Source organism: Oryza glaberrima, chromosome 10 (assembly GCF_000147395.1).
Source record: "Oryza glaberrima chromosome 10, OglaRS2, whole genome shotgun sequence".
Taxonomy (NCBI): domain Eukaryota; kingdom Viridiplantae; phylum Streptophyta; class Magnoliopsida; order Poales; family Poaceae; genus Oryza; species Oryza glaberrima.
Window position 1 is genome coordinate 21,036,058 of NC_068335.1, and position 13,132 is coordinate 21,049,189.

Sequence of the window (13,132 nt, forward strand, 5' to 3'; positions counted from 1 at the left end):
CGCAAGAAGAAATATATACTCTGGGTTACGTGGTCGAGTACCAGATATTCAATATTCATCATGGCTCTTCCAAACTCGATATCGCAAAATCGCCATTAGAATACGATTAACTTCCTTTTCTCCCACTTTGTTTTGTAATCGAGATCGAATGCGAGAGAGATTAGAAATATGATTGGAGCCTGCCTGAGCCAGAAACTGGTACTACTAGTCTCTGCTGCCACAATCAAAATTTTCAATTCATTAAATTTATTATCACCACCTAATTCCTAGCTTGTGTGTGTATATAATTCTAGTTCATTATTCAGGTCTCACTCTAACAATCATTTTCATAATTCCGACCAGACTTAATTAGCATATATATGCAGAGGCTTACCATGTCATGGTACACGAACCAGATAGATAATTACGTGTGTTCATGCCCATCTGATCTGACCACATGATGAGTTGTCTTGCTTATAAATTTGCCAAATCTGAAATATAAATAAATTGGACTGCAATTCAGCAAATTAAAGAGGATTAAACTCAACAGGTAGAAGTTGTTCACGTCCGGGCACATAGTATGTATACTTGTTTAGTAGACAAATCTCTAGGTCAAAGCACAATTATTGAGCAAAAAAATAGTTGAGAGAAGTTGCTCGCAATCTCTATCCGCGGCAAGATTCCTCCCCTCTCTTTTGGGTATCTCCAAGAGCCAGTTAGACCCGGGCAGAATATTTATTTATTTGTCGATGTGTATATTCCTCACATGATAAGTGATCAGGTGGTGTGTTTGCTTCAGTACTCTCTCTTGACGCCATATTTGCATATTGTTTAGGGTGCATAATGCAGGTGAGAGATTAGAGATTGGACTGTCAATAATCAGGGTGATTAAGCTGCATATCATTGATGGGAGCCATAGGGGATTCATTGCTGTCTTCTCTTTCTTTCATCTTATCCTACAGATTAATGAGTTTTTAGTTGTTGTTTTTACAGAATTTACAGGGTGTCTTATTCGGAAAAAAAAGAGAGAGAGAACTTACAGGGTTTTTTAGCAGCAAAAATATAATAGATGGAAATGGATTCTAATTCCTCGAGGGATGTACCCTCATATGCAATTTTTCTCTCGAATGAAATGTAAACTGTTGTGAAAAATTCTATTTTTTATTATGTACAAAGGACATACATCACTTAAAAAACCAAGTTCAAAATCGACCTACACATAAAAAAATAAAAAGAAAAATTTAGTGTCCATATGCAATCAAGAATGATTTAGTATTCCAAAGGCGGAGCCAGAATCTAAATATAAAATATATTGACCAATAAAATGAATCACAACAAAATAAATAATAGTTTCGTGTTTTTGACTTTTTTGAAATGTATATGTAAAAGTCAAAAGGCATCATGTATTGAGAAAACAGAGGAAGCATTTATGGATTTAGGATCCATTTGAATCGAAGAATTTATGGTGGAGTTCATAGGATTGAAATCCTATAAGATTTTTTTCTTATTTGACTATTTGATTCAAAGGATTGGAGTTTTTCAAATCCTATACAATTCCTATGGAATAGCTCATTGTATTTAGGTTTTGGAGGAGATTTAGCAAAAGGTTCGATCTCTTGGAAAAAAAATTCTATTCTATAACTATATCTCTTTCATCCAATTCATACGTTTTTTGTGCGGTCTAATCAAACGATCATTCGTGCGTTTCCTCTGTGTTTTGCAATTCTCTGCTTTACATTTAGTCAGAATCGTGTGTTTTTTTATTTCTCCAACCCGTCCATCGTGCGCCCCTCCAACGTCGCCGGCGCCGGCGGCCGATCCTGCATGTCTCCTCCGCCCGTGCCGTGCCCGCGCGCGTGCGCCTTGCTCGGCCTCGCTATCCATCTGGGCGCGCGCGTCTCCTGCCACTTCACGCAACGGGTGGATGGTTTTGGAGTTTTGGCCGGCGCGACCACCACCACCACCACTCCTCGTCGCGCGCCTCGCGCCGCGCGGCGGCGGCGACGACGAGCCTCGAGAGTAGCCTCGCAGCTGCACACCTGTAGCTCTAGTGGAGTAGGCCACGAGAGGGAGAGAGAGAGAGACCGTGCGCGTGAGGCAGGCAGCCAAGTCAACGTGGTAGAGCGTACGAGGCGTCGCGTCCCGGATGCGCGGACGACGACCACCTCCCTCCCGGTCGGCTTTCTGCAGGGGCCAAGCGCCACAATCTCCGCCGACTTACAATAAAATGCTTTTCTTCTTCTTCTTCTTCTTCTCCGATCCATCGCTGTCCATCTGTCTGCAAGAAACGCGAATTCGTGAACAAACTCCTCTCTCTGCAGATCGATCTAGCTAGGAAGCTGCATTATTTGCAATTAATTAATTACGCTGTTATTGTTGATTGGTTTGATACGATTCCATGGAGGGAGGCCGCTGACGTCGTGGATGATGATGATGCCTGATCGAGATGGATGGTCCAGGATGGATCAGTGATCAGTAGTGACTAGTGACATGCATTTTAATTTTTTGGGGGGCTTAAACTTGGGGACAGGTTGAGCTCACTCGATCGATCGAGACCTGCGTGCTTATATATATTCAGATACAGATGCAGCTTTTGACAAATATATACTTCAGGAAAATTGATATGCAGCGTTTGTAAACGTTGTGCGAAACACGGCGGTAGAAATTTGGACACCTTTTTGCACCAACTTCTTCAACTGCTCCTCATTTTTTTGCCTGCTATGATCACTTTATATGCATGAAGGATTTTAATTTTTTTTTTAGTTCTAAACGTCAACTAGAGAAAATAGAGTATGCTGCTGGACCCCTGGACGCATGCATCTCGTCGACTATATTTATGGAAGAGAAAAAATATATATATGGGTCTATAATAATAATCATCAGACTTTATAGTCAGAAACAAAACGAATATGTATGTAATGTACTTACGTATGTACAACACATTGGCACGCCTAGTTCAACAGCTGCGTAGGTTAATTGTATACGAGTTCTAGCTGATCCCGTCTTAAGTTTTCAAAAATATATAATTCGTCCCCGTTTACTTGGATAGTCGGAGGTATCTTTTCAGCAGGCGTTGCTAGCTGATTGGATTGGGAGAAACCGACGAGTTTTTTTTCCTTCTGATTGATAAGTGTTATGACTTCGCATTGAGCTAATTATTCAGGCATACTATTATTTTCTCCAGCTGACCAAACTTCTCCATGATAGAAAAATCAATCGATGGTGTTCATGCTCACCGAAACTAAGGATGATCTCTTATGAGATTAGGATATACAGAAGCATTGATCTCGTGACTGAAGAAAATTTCAGACAGGCATCTTGTTCGCCTCAACACGCTTAATCTTATAAACCCAACAAGTTTGTGTGTACTTCTCGGCAGCAAAGTTGGGCCCGATCACGGAAGCCCATCAAAAGCCCATGCTATGAAGTTAATAGTGATTCCAGATAGACAGCCCATTTACGCTAGGACACACGAGTCGCATTTTATTAAGGAGCTATATGGCTATTTTATAACTGAAAAATACTCCTTCCATCTCATACTATTATGGAATTTTGGGTGTGACACACGAGTCGAATTTTATTATGGAATTTTGGGTGGGTGTGACATATTCTAATATTACGAATCTGAACAGGAATGGATGAAGTATCGGTTAGCAGTTTGGGAAACATACGCGTAAAAAAATGAGAAAGTGAAAGTTGGGAGAGTGGATAAACGAACACAGCCGTAGTGGCATTTAGGAAATGTTGGGACCAAGAAAAAGATTCTTTGGTTTGATCCTAAATTTTATACTCAAGGCTCCTTAAGAACCCAAACTCCAAAGGAAGGGCTCAAGGAGAGAACTCGATGAGTCTATCTATTCTCTTCTTCGTCTTCCTCCTCCCAGCTGTCCCGGTAGCTGTCATCCAGAGACCAGATGCACCGGAGAGCCTTCTCGTATATCTCCCGCCTCCGCGCCTCCATGGGCGGCTCGCCGACCTGCGCCGCCACCCAGTCCATGTACTCCACCTGCCGTTCGTCGATCGTCGCGGCCACCAATGGCCGGAACACGGTGAGCTCAGAGGCCGAGACACAAAATCATATGCATGCGTAACTTCGTACGTATACGTACCCAGTCAGGCATGAGGGCGTGCGTGTGCCGCTTGGGCTTCCCGGCGGCGTCCATCCGCCGGTAGTCCTCCTCCACGGCGGCCGCCATGGCCTCCTCGCCCGGAAGCTCGGCCCGCCCCGACAGCGCCCGGGCGACCCACCTCGACTCCAGCTCGAACGACTGGAACATGATGGTCTGCACAGTACATATACATCTCTTGCCTGAATTGTCATGGTGTTTGTTTGTCTGAACTCTGAACAATCGACGAGGACGTGTCGTTGTTATACCTTGACTGGCAGGCCGACGAAGGAGAGGTTCGGCGCGTGCTTCGGGGGGAAGACGTGCTTGTACAGAGGCCCGACGCGGTTGCCGTCGACGGTGACCCCCTCCACGTCCAGGAACGGGAAATGGTACCGATACCTGCCAATGCAATCTTCAGTAAATTCATCGAAATGCAAACCAAACGAATGTATGCAGCTCGACCAAGTGTGATCCTACCCTGTGCAGTAAAGAAAGGTATCTGCTGCGATTGATGCAGATCCTTCGCTGAAACGCACTTGGCCATCATCTTGGATGCAATCCACCTGATTATTGTATATATGATCCACAATTAGCACATTGATTCAGTACATGATGCCTTTGAGCAGGATTTCGGGATGTGGATTTTCATCCCTCGAGGGACATCCCCTTGTTATTTGCATGTTATCTAGATAGTTATCAAAAAATTTGAAAAAAAATTGACAACATAGATTAATACGAAATATATCACTCCACAAACATGTAAGACCCAATTCAACTTTTATACTTCCTCCGTTTCAAAATGTTTGACACCGTTGACTTTTTAGCACATGTTTGACCGTTCGTCTTATTCAAAAAAATTGTGAAATATGTAAAACTATATGTGTACATGAAAGTATATTTAACAATGAATCAAATAATATGAAAAGAATAAATAATTACTTAAATTTTTTTAATAAGACGAATGGTCAAACATGTACTAAAAAGTCAGCGGTGTCAAACATTTTGAAACGGAGGGAGTAAGTTGCAACAAAAATAACAAATTAAACTGAAAATAGTTATCGCACATTCACAACTATATTTGTTATTTTTGTTACAATTTGTAGAAGTTAAATTTAAACTTGCATATTTGTGGAGTGATATATTTCATATTAATCTATGTTGCCAATTTTTTTTTATGTTTTTAATTGACTATTTAGGTGACATGCACGAAACGAGGGCCCCCCTCTAAGGATGATTTCACTTTCCCATGATTTCGGGGAACAGTGATTGAGCAGGAGTTAATTAAGAAAGCTTTGAACCTCTGAATGCAACCAGGTATTCTGGAAGGTATCAACCTTCCCAAGCCGATCTTCTGTGTACCTAGATGCAATGTGCACTTCCTTGGCAACATTTGAGATCTCTCTAGCTATGTCAACTCCACTTGCTCCTAATCCTACCACAACAACAATCTGCATAAAAAAAGTAGACGATTTTTATCTGAAACTGTACGGCAGCAGCAAGAACACGTACTGATACTGTAACCGAGACAGCATCTTGAACCTGATCTTGAAATGGTTCAGGAGTCCGATAGTTGTGGCTGTGCATCTGCTTCCCTTGCCAATTGCCAATTCCTGCAACTCAGGGAGTCAGATTTTCTAATCTGAAATCGCGAATGCAATAGATTTTTCAAGTTTAGATCAAATCAAACTTGAAAAAAATTTCAATGCTGAAGATTTTCGCTGCTCCTAACTGAAATTCTGGATGACACTGGGACAACACCTCACCTCGGAGCTTGGGCACTAGAGGCACAGTGCAGTGCCCGTTGCACACCACGACGGCGTCGAACACCTCCTCCTCCTCCTCCACGCCGCCCTCGCCGCGCCATGCCACGGTCCACCTCTCCCCGTGGCCGGCGAGGGGCCCCACGCGGACCACCTCGGCGCGGAGCCTGACGCGGCCGGCGACGCCGGACTCCACGGCGAAGGCATCGAGGAAGGCGAGCACCTCCCGATGGCCCGGGAACGTGCGTGGGTCGCCGGCGAACACCCTCCCCGCCAGCGCGAACCCGGAGAAGCCCATGAGCTCGCGCGGCAGGTTGGTGCGCAGCGACGCGTAGAGGCTGCCGTGGACGGCGGCGGCGCCGGCTGCGGCCGTGTCGAGGCAGGGCGGGTCAGGGTCGGAGCGCGGGTCGTAGGCCCAGGTGCCCCCGACGCGCGCCGACCGCTCGAACACCGTCACGGCGTGGCCCTCGCGGAGCAGCTCGCGCGCTGCCACCAGGCCCGCCGCGCCGGCGCCGACCACGGCCACCGTCCGCGGCATCGGGGCTTCGCCGCCGGTGCCGTGGACGGTGGGGGGGAGTGGGTGGGATCGTGTGGTCAGCGGAAGAAGAGACGTTATGTCAGATTTTTTTTTTCAATGCTGCTGCTTGCTTCCAAAAAAACTCACAGGTCATACCTCTCTGGAAAAAACTCAAGAGTGTTTTGGAGTATTTGTTTTTTTAAGTACAAGGGAAATATTTACGGTAAGTCCAAAAAAGTAGAATTAAGTGTGAATAAAAACAGTCGATGATGATCCTCACAAAAATTATATAGCTACTGCGGAGCCAAACAAACGAACTAATAGTGCTCCATTTTTATTGCACTGGAAGTCTGGAACTATGGAGAGTCTTGTGAAAGCCCAATGATACGATCACGGCATAGGGTGTCGTTTACTCCCTTCGTCCCAAAATATAAAAGATCTTATGTGAATGCGACACATCATAGGCTATTTGTCCAGATTAATAGCTAGTATTATGATATATCATATTCACCTAAAATCTCTTATATTTTAGGAACTAAAAGCTCTAACGAGAAGGAAATCTATTATAAGGAAGCTTAGAATCTTGGTAATATTACGGGAAGGAAATCTTGCAGAGGAGATTTATTGGCAAGAGAGGAGTGGGGAAAAATTGATGCTAACACAGCGTATTATCATGGTGTGGCCAACGGTAAGAAGAGAAAGAGCATAATAAGAAGTTTGGAAGATGAAGGTAGAGTGATTGATGACCAGATGGAGTTGAAAGATCATATAAAAAAATATTACAAGTCTCTGTTTGGTTCTGAGTCACCTCCAAAAATCTTCCTAAGTCAGGACATGTGGACTGAGAGGGGCAGATTGGATCAGGATGATAATGAATATTTAACTAGACCTTTCACCATGGAAGAAATAGAAAAAGCCTTGAAGGGCATGAAGACTAATACAGCACCAGGGCCCGATGGCCTTCCAGTCTGTTTCTTCAAGGAATTTTAGCCACAGTTAAAAGATCAGTTTAAAGAAATGTTTGATTCTTTATTTGAGGAGAGTCTGGAGTTGTGGAGATTAAACTATGGGGTAATAACTCTAATCCCCAAGATTAAAGATGCCAACAATATCAAAGCATTTAGACCCATTTGTTTGCTCAATGTTTGTTTCAAACTTTTAACGAAGATCTTGACCCTAAGGACATTTGTGGCATCCAAAGTGATTGGGGAGAATCAAACAACCTTTCTACCTGGTAGATTTATTTTAGATGGTGTGGTTATTCTACATGAGGTGTTGCATGAGTTAAAAAAATCTCACCAATCCGGCATTATTTTAAAGCTAGATTTTGAAAAAGCTTATGATAAAGTACACTGGGACTTCTTGTTTGATGTCTTACAAAGGAAGGGTTTCTGTGACAAATGGATTGGCTGGATGAAATCAGTAACAGAAAATGGGAAAGTAGCTGTTAACATCAATGGGGAGAATGGGGAGTTTTTCAGGACCTATAAGGGAGTCAGACAAGGTGATACTTTATCTCCACTGTTGTTCAACTTGGTGGCAGATGCCCTTTCCGAGATGTTAAATAGGGCCAAAGAAACCGGTCACTTACAAGGGCTTGTGCCTCATTTAGTCACAGGAGGACTAACTCATCTGCAATATGCAGATGACACAATCCTCTTCATGTCTACCTCAGATGAGAATATAGTAACTGTGAAATTTCTGCTTTACTGCTTTGAAGAGATGTCATGCCTCAAAATTAATTACCAGAAAAGTGAAGCCATTGTTATAGGAGCTACTGAGGAGGAGGCCCAGAGAGTAGCTGATTTATTCAACTGTAGAAAAGGATAGCTCCCCATTTCATACCTGGGTGTGCCTATTAGTGAGGGGAGATTGACAGCTAAAGATTTGGCAGTACCAGTGACTAAGATCGAGAAAAAACTGGCAACATGGAGATGTGGTTCTTTGTCTTACGATGGTAAATGTATATTAATAAATTCTTGCCTGAGCAGCATTCCTATGTACATGATGGGGTTATACCTGTTGCCAGCTCAAACACATCATAAGATGGATGCAATTAGAGCTAGATTTTTCTGGGAAAGACTAGAGGGTAAGAAAAAATATCACATGCTTAGATGGGAGGCTTTATGCAGACCTAGAGAGGATGGGGGTCTTGGCTTTGTCAACACAAAAATGATGAATGAGGCTATGCTATGCAAATGGATTTACAAGTTGGAGTCTGGAAATAATAGTCCTTGTTGTGAACTCTTGAGAAGGAAGTACTTGGCAAATGGAGGAGGCTTCTTCCAATCTAAGGCTGAAGGGAGCTCACAATTTTGGAGAGGTTTGCATGAAGTTAAGAAGTGGATGGATCTAGGAAGCAGCTATGTGGTGGGATGTGGGGAAGCAGTCAGGTTCTGGGACGATGTTTGGTTAGGAGATGTTCCACTAAAAACACAGTTTCCATACATACACAGCATCTGCTCTGAGCCTAACAATATTGTTAAAAGAATGCACTTAGACGGGGAGTGGAAAATTGACTCGAGGAGGGCTTTGGACCAAAATGAGTTGGAGGAGTGGGTGGAGCTGCAGGAGAAACTGGCTCCTATTAAGCTACACTTAGGAAAAGATGTTATGATTTGGAAACTAAATCAGTCGGGACAGTTTACCACTAAGTCCTTATATAGGGAGATGATTTTTGGGGGGATTAAAGACATAAAACTGCAGGATCTTTGGAAGTCTTTCATCCATCTAAAAATTAAAATTTTTATGTGGCTAATGCTAAAGGGGAGAATACAGGCAGCCAAACAACTTAAGAAGATGAATTGGTCGGGGAGCCCACTGTGCAAACTGTGTGGAGTGGAGGAAGATGCTGATCACATAATTTTTAGATGCCCTCCAGCTCAATTTCTTTGGTGCTGCTACAGAGACGCCTTTCACTAGGATTTGATCCCTACTTCTAGAAATGACCTTCTTGATTTAATCCAAAACCAAAGGGGAGTTAGAAATAGATGTCTTTGGTACCTGTTTGCTGCTGGGGCTTGGGCAATTTGGCTTGTGCGGAATGATTGGGTGTTTAATGATAAGCTGCTAAATAATGTTGCCTCACTTCCTCACAAAGCTCTGTCGTTTTTGAAACAGTGGGGACCCTTATTGCCGCTGCAGCTGAGGGACGAGATGGAGAAGGCCAGAGGATCGCTGCTTGCCAGTGTCCGCGGGACAGGAGGTTCAAGCAGCTAGGAGTTTTTCAGTGATATATTTTTCCTGCTTTTTCTGTCTGTCTACTGGGTGTGTGTTTTGCTGCTGTGTCAGCAACACATGCTTCTGCCTTTGTCTTTGTTTCTGCGCTACTTGTAAGCTGGAATCCCCAGCAGTTACCTGTACTCTTATGCTTTTGTAATGAAAGCTGGGCCTTGGCCTTTCATCCAAAAAATATTAAGATCTTCCTTTGGTATATGAAGAATGGGGTAATTTTAACTAAAGATAACTTGGTAAAAAAGAAGTGGAAAGGTAGCACTAGATGTTTCTTTTGTAATTCTGTTGAGACAATATCATCTCTTATTTGATGGTCAGGTTGCAAGATGCATGTGGAATGCCATTTTTCTTTCTTTTAGGATTAGATCACCGTCCAATGTGACTGATATGTTTCGTAATTGGCTGAATAGGGTACAATCTAGGCTTAAATATACCTTTTCCATGGGCATTTTGGTTTTATGTTGAGCGATATGGCTTTGTAGAAATGATGTGGTTTTGAAGAATCCAAACTCAACTCTTTTTGCAAGTTATTTTTCAGGGGAACACATTGGACAAGGCAATGGTTGTTGTTGGTCAAGGATGAAGAGAGCGACACTCTGAAGAATGGTTATCGCCAGATAGAGAATAATGTCATGGAGTTTTTCTCTAAAACTGGATGGAACTTGAGAAGTTGATTGGGGATGTGATGTGGTATCATTGTGGGTCTTAAGTACTTTGTAAGGATGTTTGGAGCTACTTGTTTTTCAGAATTGTGTGAGCATAATTAAGTGTTTATGTTTGTTAGTTGTGTGGAAATCCTTTTTGTGAGGGTCGAGTCCATGTACTTTTTTGTATTTTGGCTGTGTATATATCCCCATTGGATATATAGAGGACGGGTTTTAATCCATTATAAGACATTTTATCTAGGCTTGTGAGATAGATACTTCCTCTGTTTTATATTAAAATCGTTTTGACTTTTTTTACGTTTAAACAAACTTATAAAAAGGTATAATAATATTTCCAACAAAAAACAAACATATTATTAAAATATATTTAATGCATGTTTTATGGAATATGCAGTACTTTCTCCATATTAAAATTTAAGCACTTTTAACTACTAATGCAGGTAATAGAGGGAGTATGTCGGCATAGCAAATGACAACTTAGACGAGACACGATGAGTATTAAAGATAAGGGGACGATTGGACCAGCCTTCTGAAGAGCTAGTAGCATATACGTACGGTACCATACATGCACCGTCCATCGATGTCGATAGAGAGTTGAACACAAACAATGTACACATACAAATGATGCAGCTATCACATGCATGATGCAATAATAATATAATGCTAAAGCTTTTGTAGCACCGGAAAACTATTTATCCATCATCCCGTGAACCCATCATGGCCGTATTCTAAGTCTAATCTAGCTAGCTACACTCTACACAGGGATATACTCCCTCCTTCCCTAAATGTTTGACACCGTTGACTTTTTTAAACATATTTGACCGTTCGTTTTATTTAAAAACTTTTGTGATATGTGTAAAACTATATGTATACATAAAAGTATATTTAACAATAAATCAAATGATAGAAAAAGAATTAACAATTACTTGAATAATACGAACTGTCAAACATTTTTAAAAAAGTCAACGGCGTCAAATATTTTGGGATGGAGGTAGTATATGTGTAATACTAGCTATATGATTATATGCACACAACTGTACATTAACCTAACCTGATGACCAGGAGATCGAGATTAATCATCTAGCTAGACGTACAAACCGACCGTGGATTAAACTGCTCATTCGCGCCTAGGGAATCGATTCCGCTAATTAATTACGGTGTTCAAACAGTAATCTACACTCATTGTATACAGATATCGCCCATGTAAAACCAAGTAATCCTCCATGTTACACCGCTGTCACACATCGTCTTTCCTCCATCACATCAGGCCAAGCAGGTCAAGCAAAAAATCATGGAGACAGCCAAACAAACCACGGGCTGATGGAAAAGAAAGGCAGGGTCGGCCAGCCATATTTCTGCATCGGTCTCTGAAATCTGAATACTACATCCATGTGTGTTATCCAGTCACTGAGTCACGGCTTCTTGTCGCATTTGGCCCATCTCCCGAAGAACATTTATGTTAATGTACCATTTCTACGTACTCCTACTCCATTCCGTTGGTGGCGAGTGAGCGATCTCTATATAAAGCCGAGATCCCCCAACTCGGAGAGCTCAGCTCATCACACTTGCAGTTGCAGTGGTGGTAGACTGGTAGTGCATTCTCAGCTTAATTTGCTTGAGCTAGTAGCTGCTCGTGAGCTGTGCACCAATGGCGTCGTCCAGGGCGTCGGCTTCCTGTGCCCTCTTCCTCGCCCTCAACCTCCTCCTCTTCGCCATCACCACCGCCTGCCCGTCCTGCGGCAGCGGCGGCGGCGGCCATGGCCATTACGGTGGCGGCGGCGGCAGCGGCGGAGGCGGCGGCTACGGAGGAGGCAGCGGCGGCTACGGAGGATACGGCGGCGGCGGGGGGTCGTCGACGAGCGGGTGGTACGGGAAGTGCCCGACGGACGCGCTGAAGCTGGGGGTGTGCGCGAACGTGCTGGACCTGATAAAGGCGAAGGCGGGGGTGCCGGCGACGGAGCCGTGCTGCCCGCTGCTGAACGGGCTGGTGGACCTGGAGGCGGCGGTGTGCCTGTGCACGGCCATCAAGGCCAACGTGCTGGGCATCAACCTCAACCTCCCCATCCACCTCAGCCTCATCCTCAACTTCTGCGGCAAGGGCGTCCCCACCGGCTTCATGTGCTCTTAATCTCTCTTTTCATCCACATTTCGCATTAATTAATTACCATGCATTTTACCTATTACAATCTTCTAATTTGGGAGTCATTTAGTTAATAAGCTAGTGTCGTCGTTGTTGCGTGCCAAGGTTTTAGGTTAGTTGTGTGTTGATTGCTAGCTAATTTCCTACTAGCATTGAGTTGTAGGTACCAGTTTGATTGATGCGTATTTGTTCGCTCGCTGGGTAATTGTCACCAGTTTGTGTGTGTTGTAATGTCTTGTTTTAGTTTCACTGTTTCCGATTCAAATTTAAGATGGAACCTGAACAATCCAGGTTTTTGAAAATTCCCTTGTCAACATGAATGGTTCAATTCACTACTACTTCAGTTAAAAATGTCCCGATGGATGAACAATCGCACAGACAAACATATTCTCTTGCACAAACATCCTGCAAGAGAATAAAACTATAGCCTGTGTTTGTAGATACGCCAACATCCGCCTCGGGCATCGTGCTCTGCACAGTCAGGCTCGTGCATGAATCCAGGCCATGGAGTCTCTGCAGCAGCAGCAAGATTTTTCTGCTGGGTGCAGTGCAAGTTGATGTTCACGGGCGAGGTTTACTGGCGCTTGGGCCTCACCAAGGCCGAGGTGATCATATGGGCTTGTAGGGAGCAAACGGAAAGCCCACTCTATCTCTTGGGCTGTGGCACAGATGGCCCATTGGGTTGTCCATGTATTCTAAACAGGCCCATTTTTAACTACTCTATATAT

General features: G+C 43.5%; 2 protein-coding genes across 7 annotated transcripts; one reads left to right on the top strand and one right to left on the bottom strand.

Annotated features, from left to right (window-relative positions):
• Nucleotides 1-3,688: 3,688 nt before the first annotated feature.
• LOC127786400 (flavin-containing monooxygenase FMO GS-OX-like 2) lies at nucleotides 3,689-6,496 on the bottom strand. Of its 6 annotated transcripts, none has more exons than XM_052313802.1 (7): nucleotides 5,852-6,492; nucleotides 5,628-5,698; nucleotides 5,423-5,536; nucleotides 4,566-4,651; nucleotides 4,355-4,487; nucleotides 4,089-4,288; nucleotides 3,689-3,985 (listed from the first exon to the last, which is right to left on the bottom strand). In XM_052313802.1, exons 1-7 carry the CDS (start codon nucleotides 6,384-6,386, stop codon nucleotides 3,808-3,810), a joined length of 1,317 nt encoding a protein of 438 aa, XP_052169762.1. In that variant the 5' UTR covers nucleotides 6,387-6,492; the 3' UTR covers nucleotides 3,689-3,807. The 6 variants fall into 6 exon arrangements, with proteins under 6 accessions (XP_052169762.1, XP_052169761.1, XP_052169764.1 ...); XM_052313801.1 differs by having other exon boundaries at nucleotides 5,387-5,536; nucleotides 5,852-6,484; XM_052313804.1 differs by having other exon boundaries at nucleotides 4,089-4,262; nucleotides 5,448-5,536; nucleotides 5,852-6,481.
• A 5,296-nt stretch (nucleotides 6,497-11,792) lies between these two features.
• LOC127786402 (14 kDa proline-rich protein DC2.15-like) lies at nucleotides 11,793-12,706 on the top strand. Its single transcript, XM_052313808.1, has one exon. It carries the CDS (start codon nucleotides 11,913-11,915, stop codon nucleotides 12,390-12,392), a length of 480 nt encoding a protein of 159 aa, XP_052169768.1. The 5' UTR covers nucleotides 11,793-11,912; the 3' UTR covers nucleotides 12,393-12,706.
• The last annotated feature ends 426 nt before the right edge of the window (nucleotides 12,707-13,132 follow it).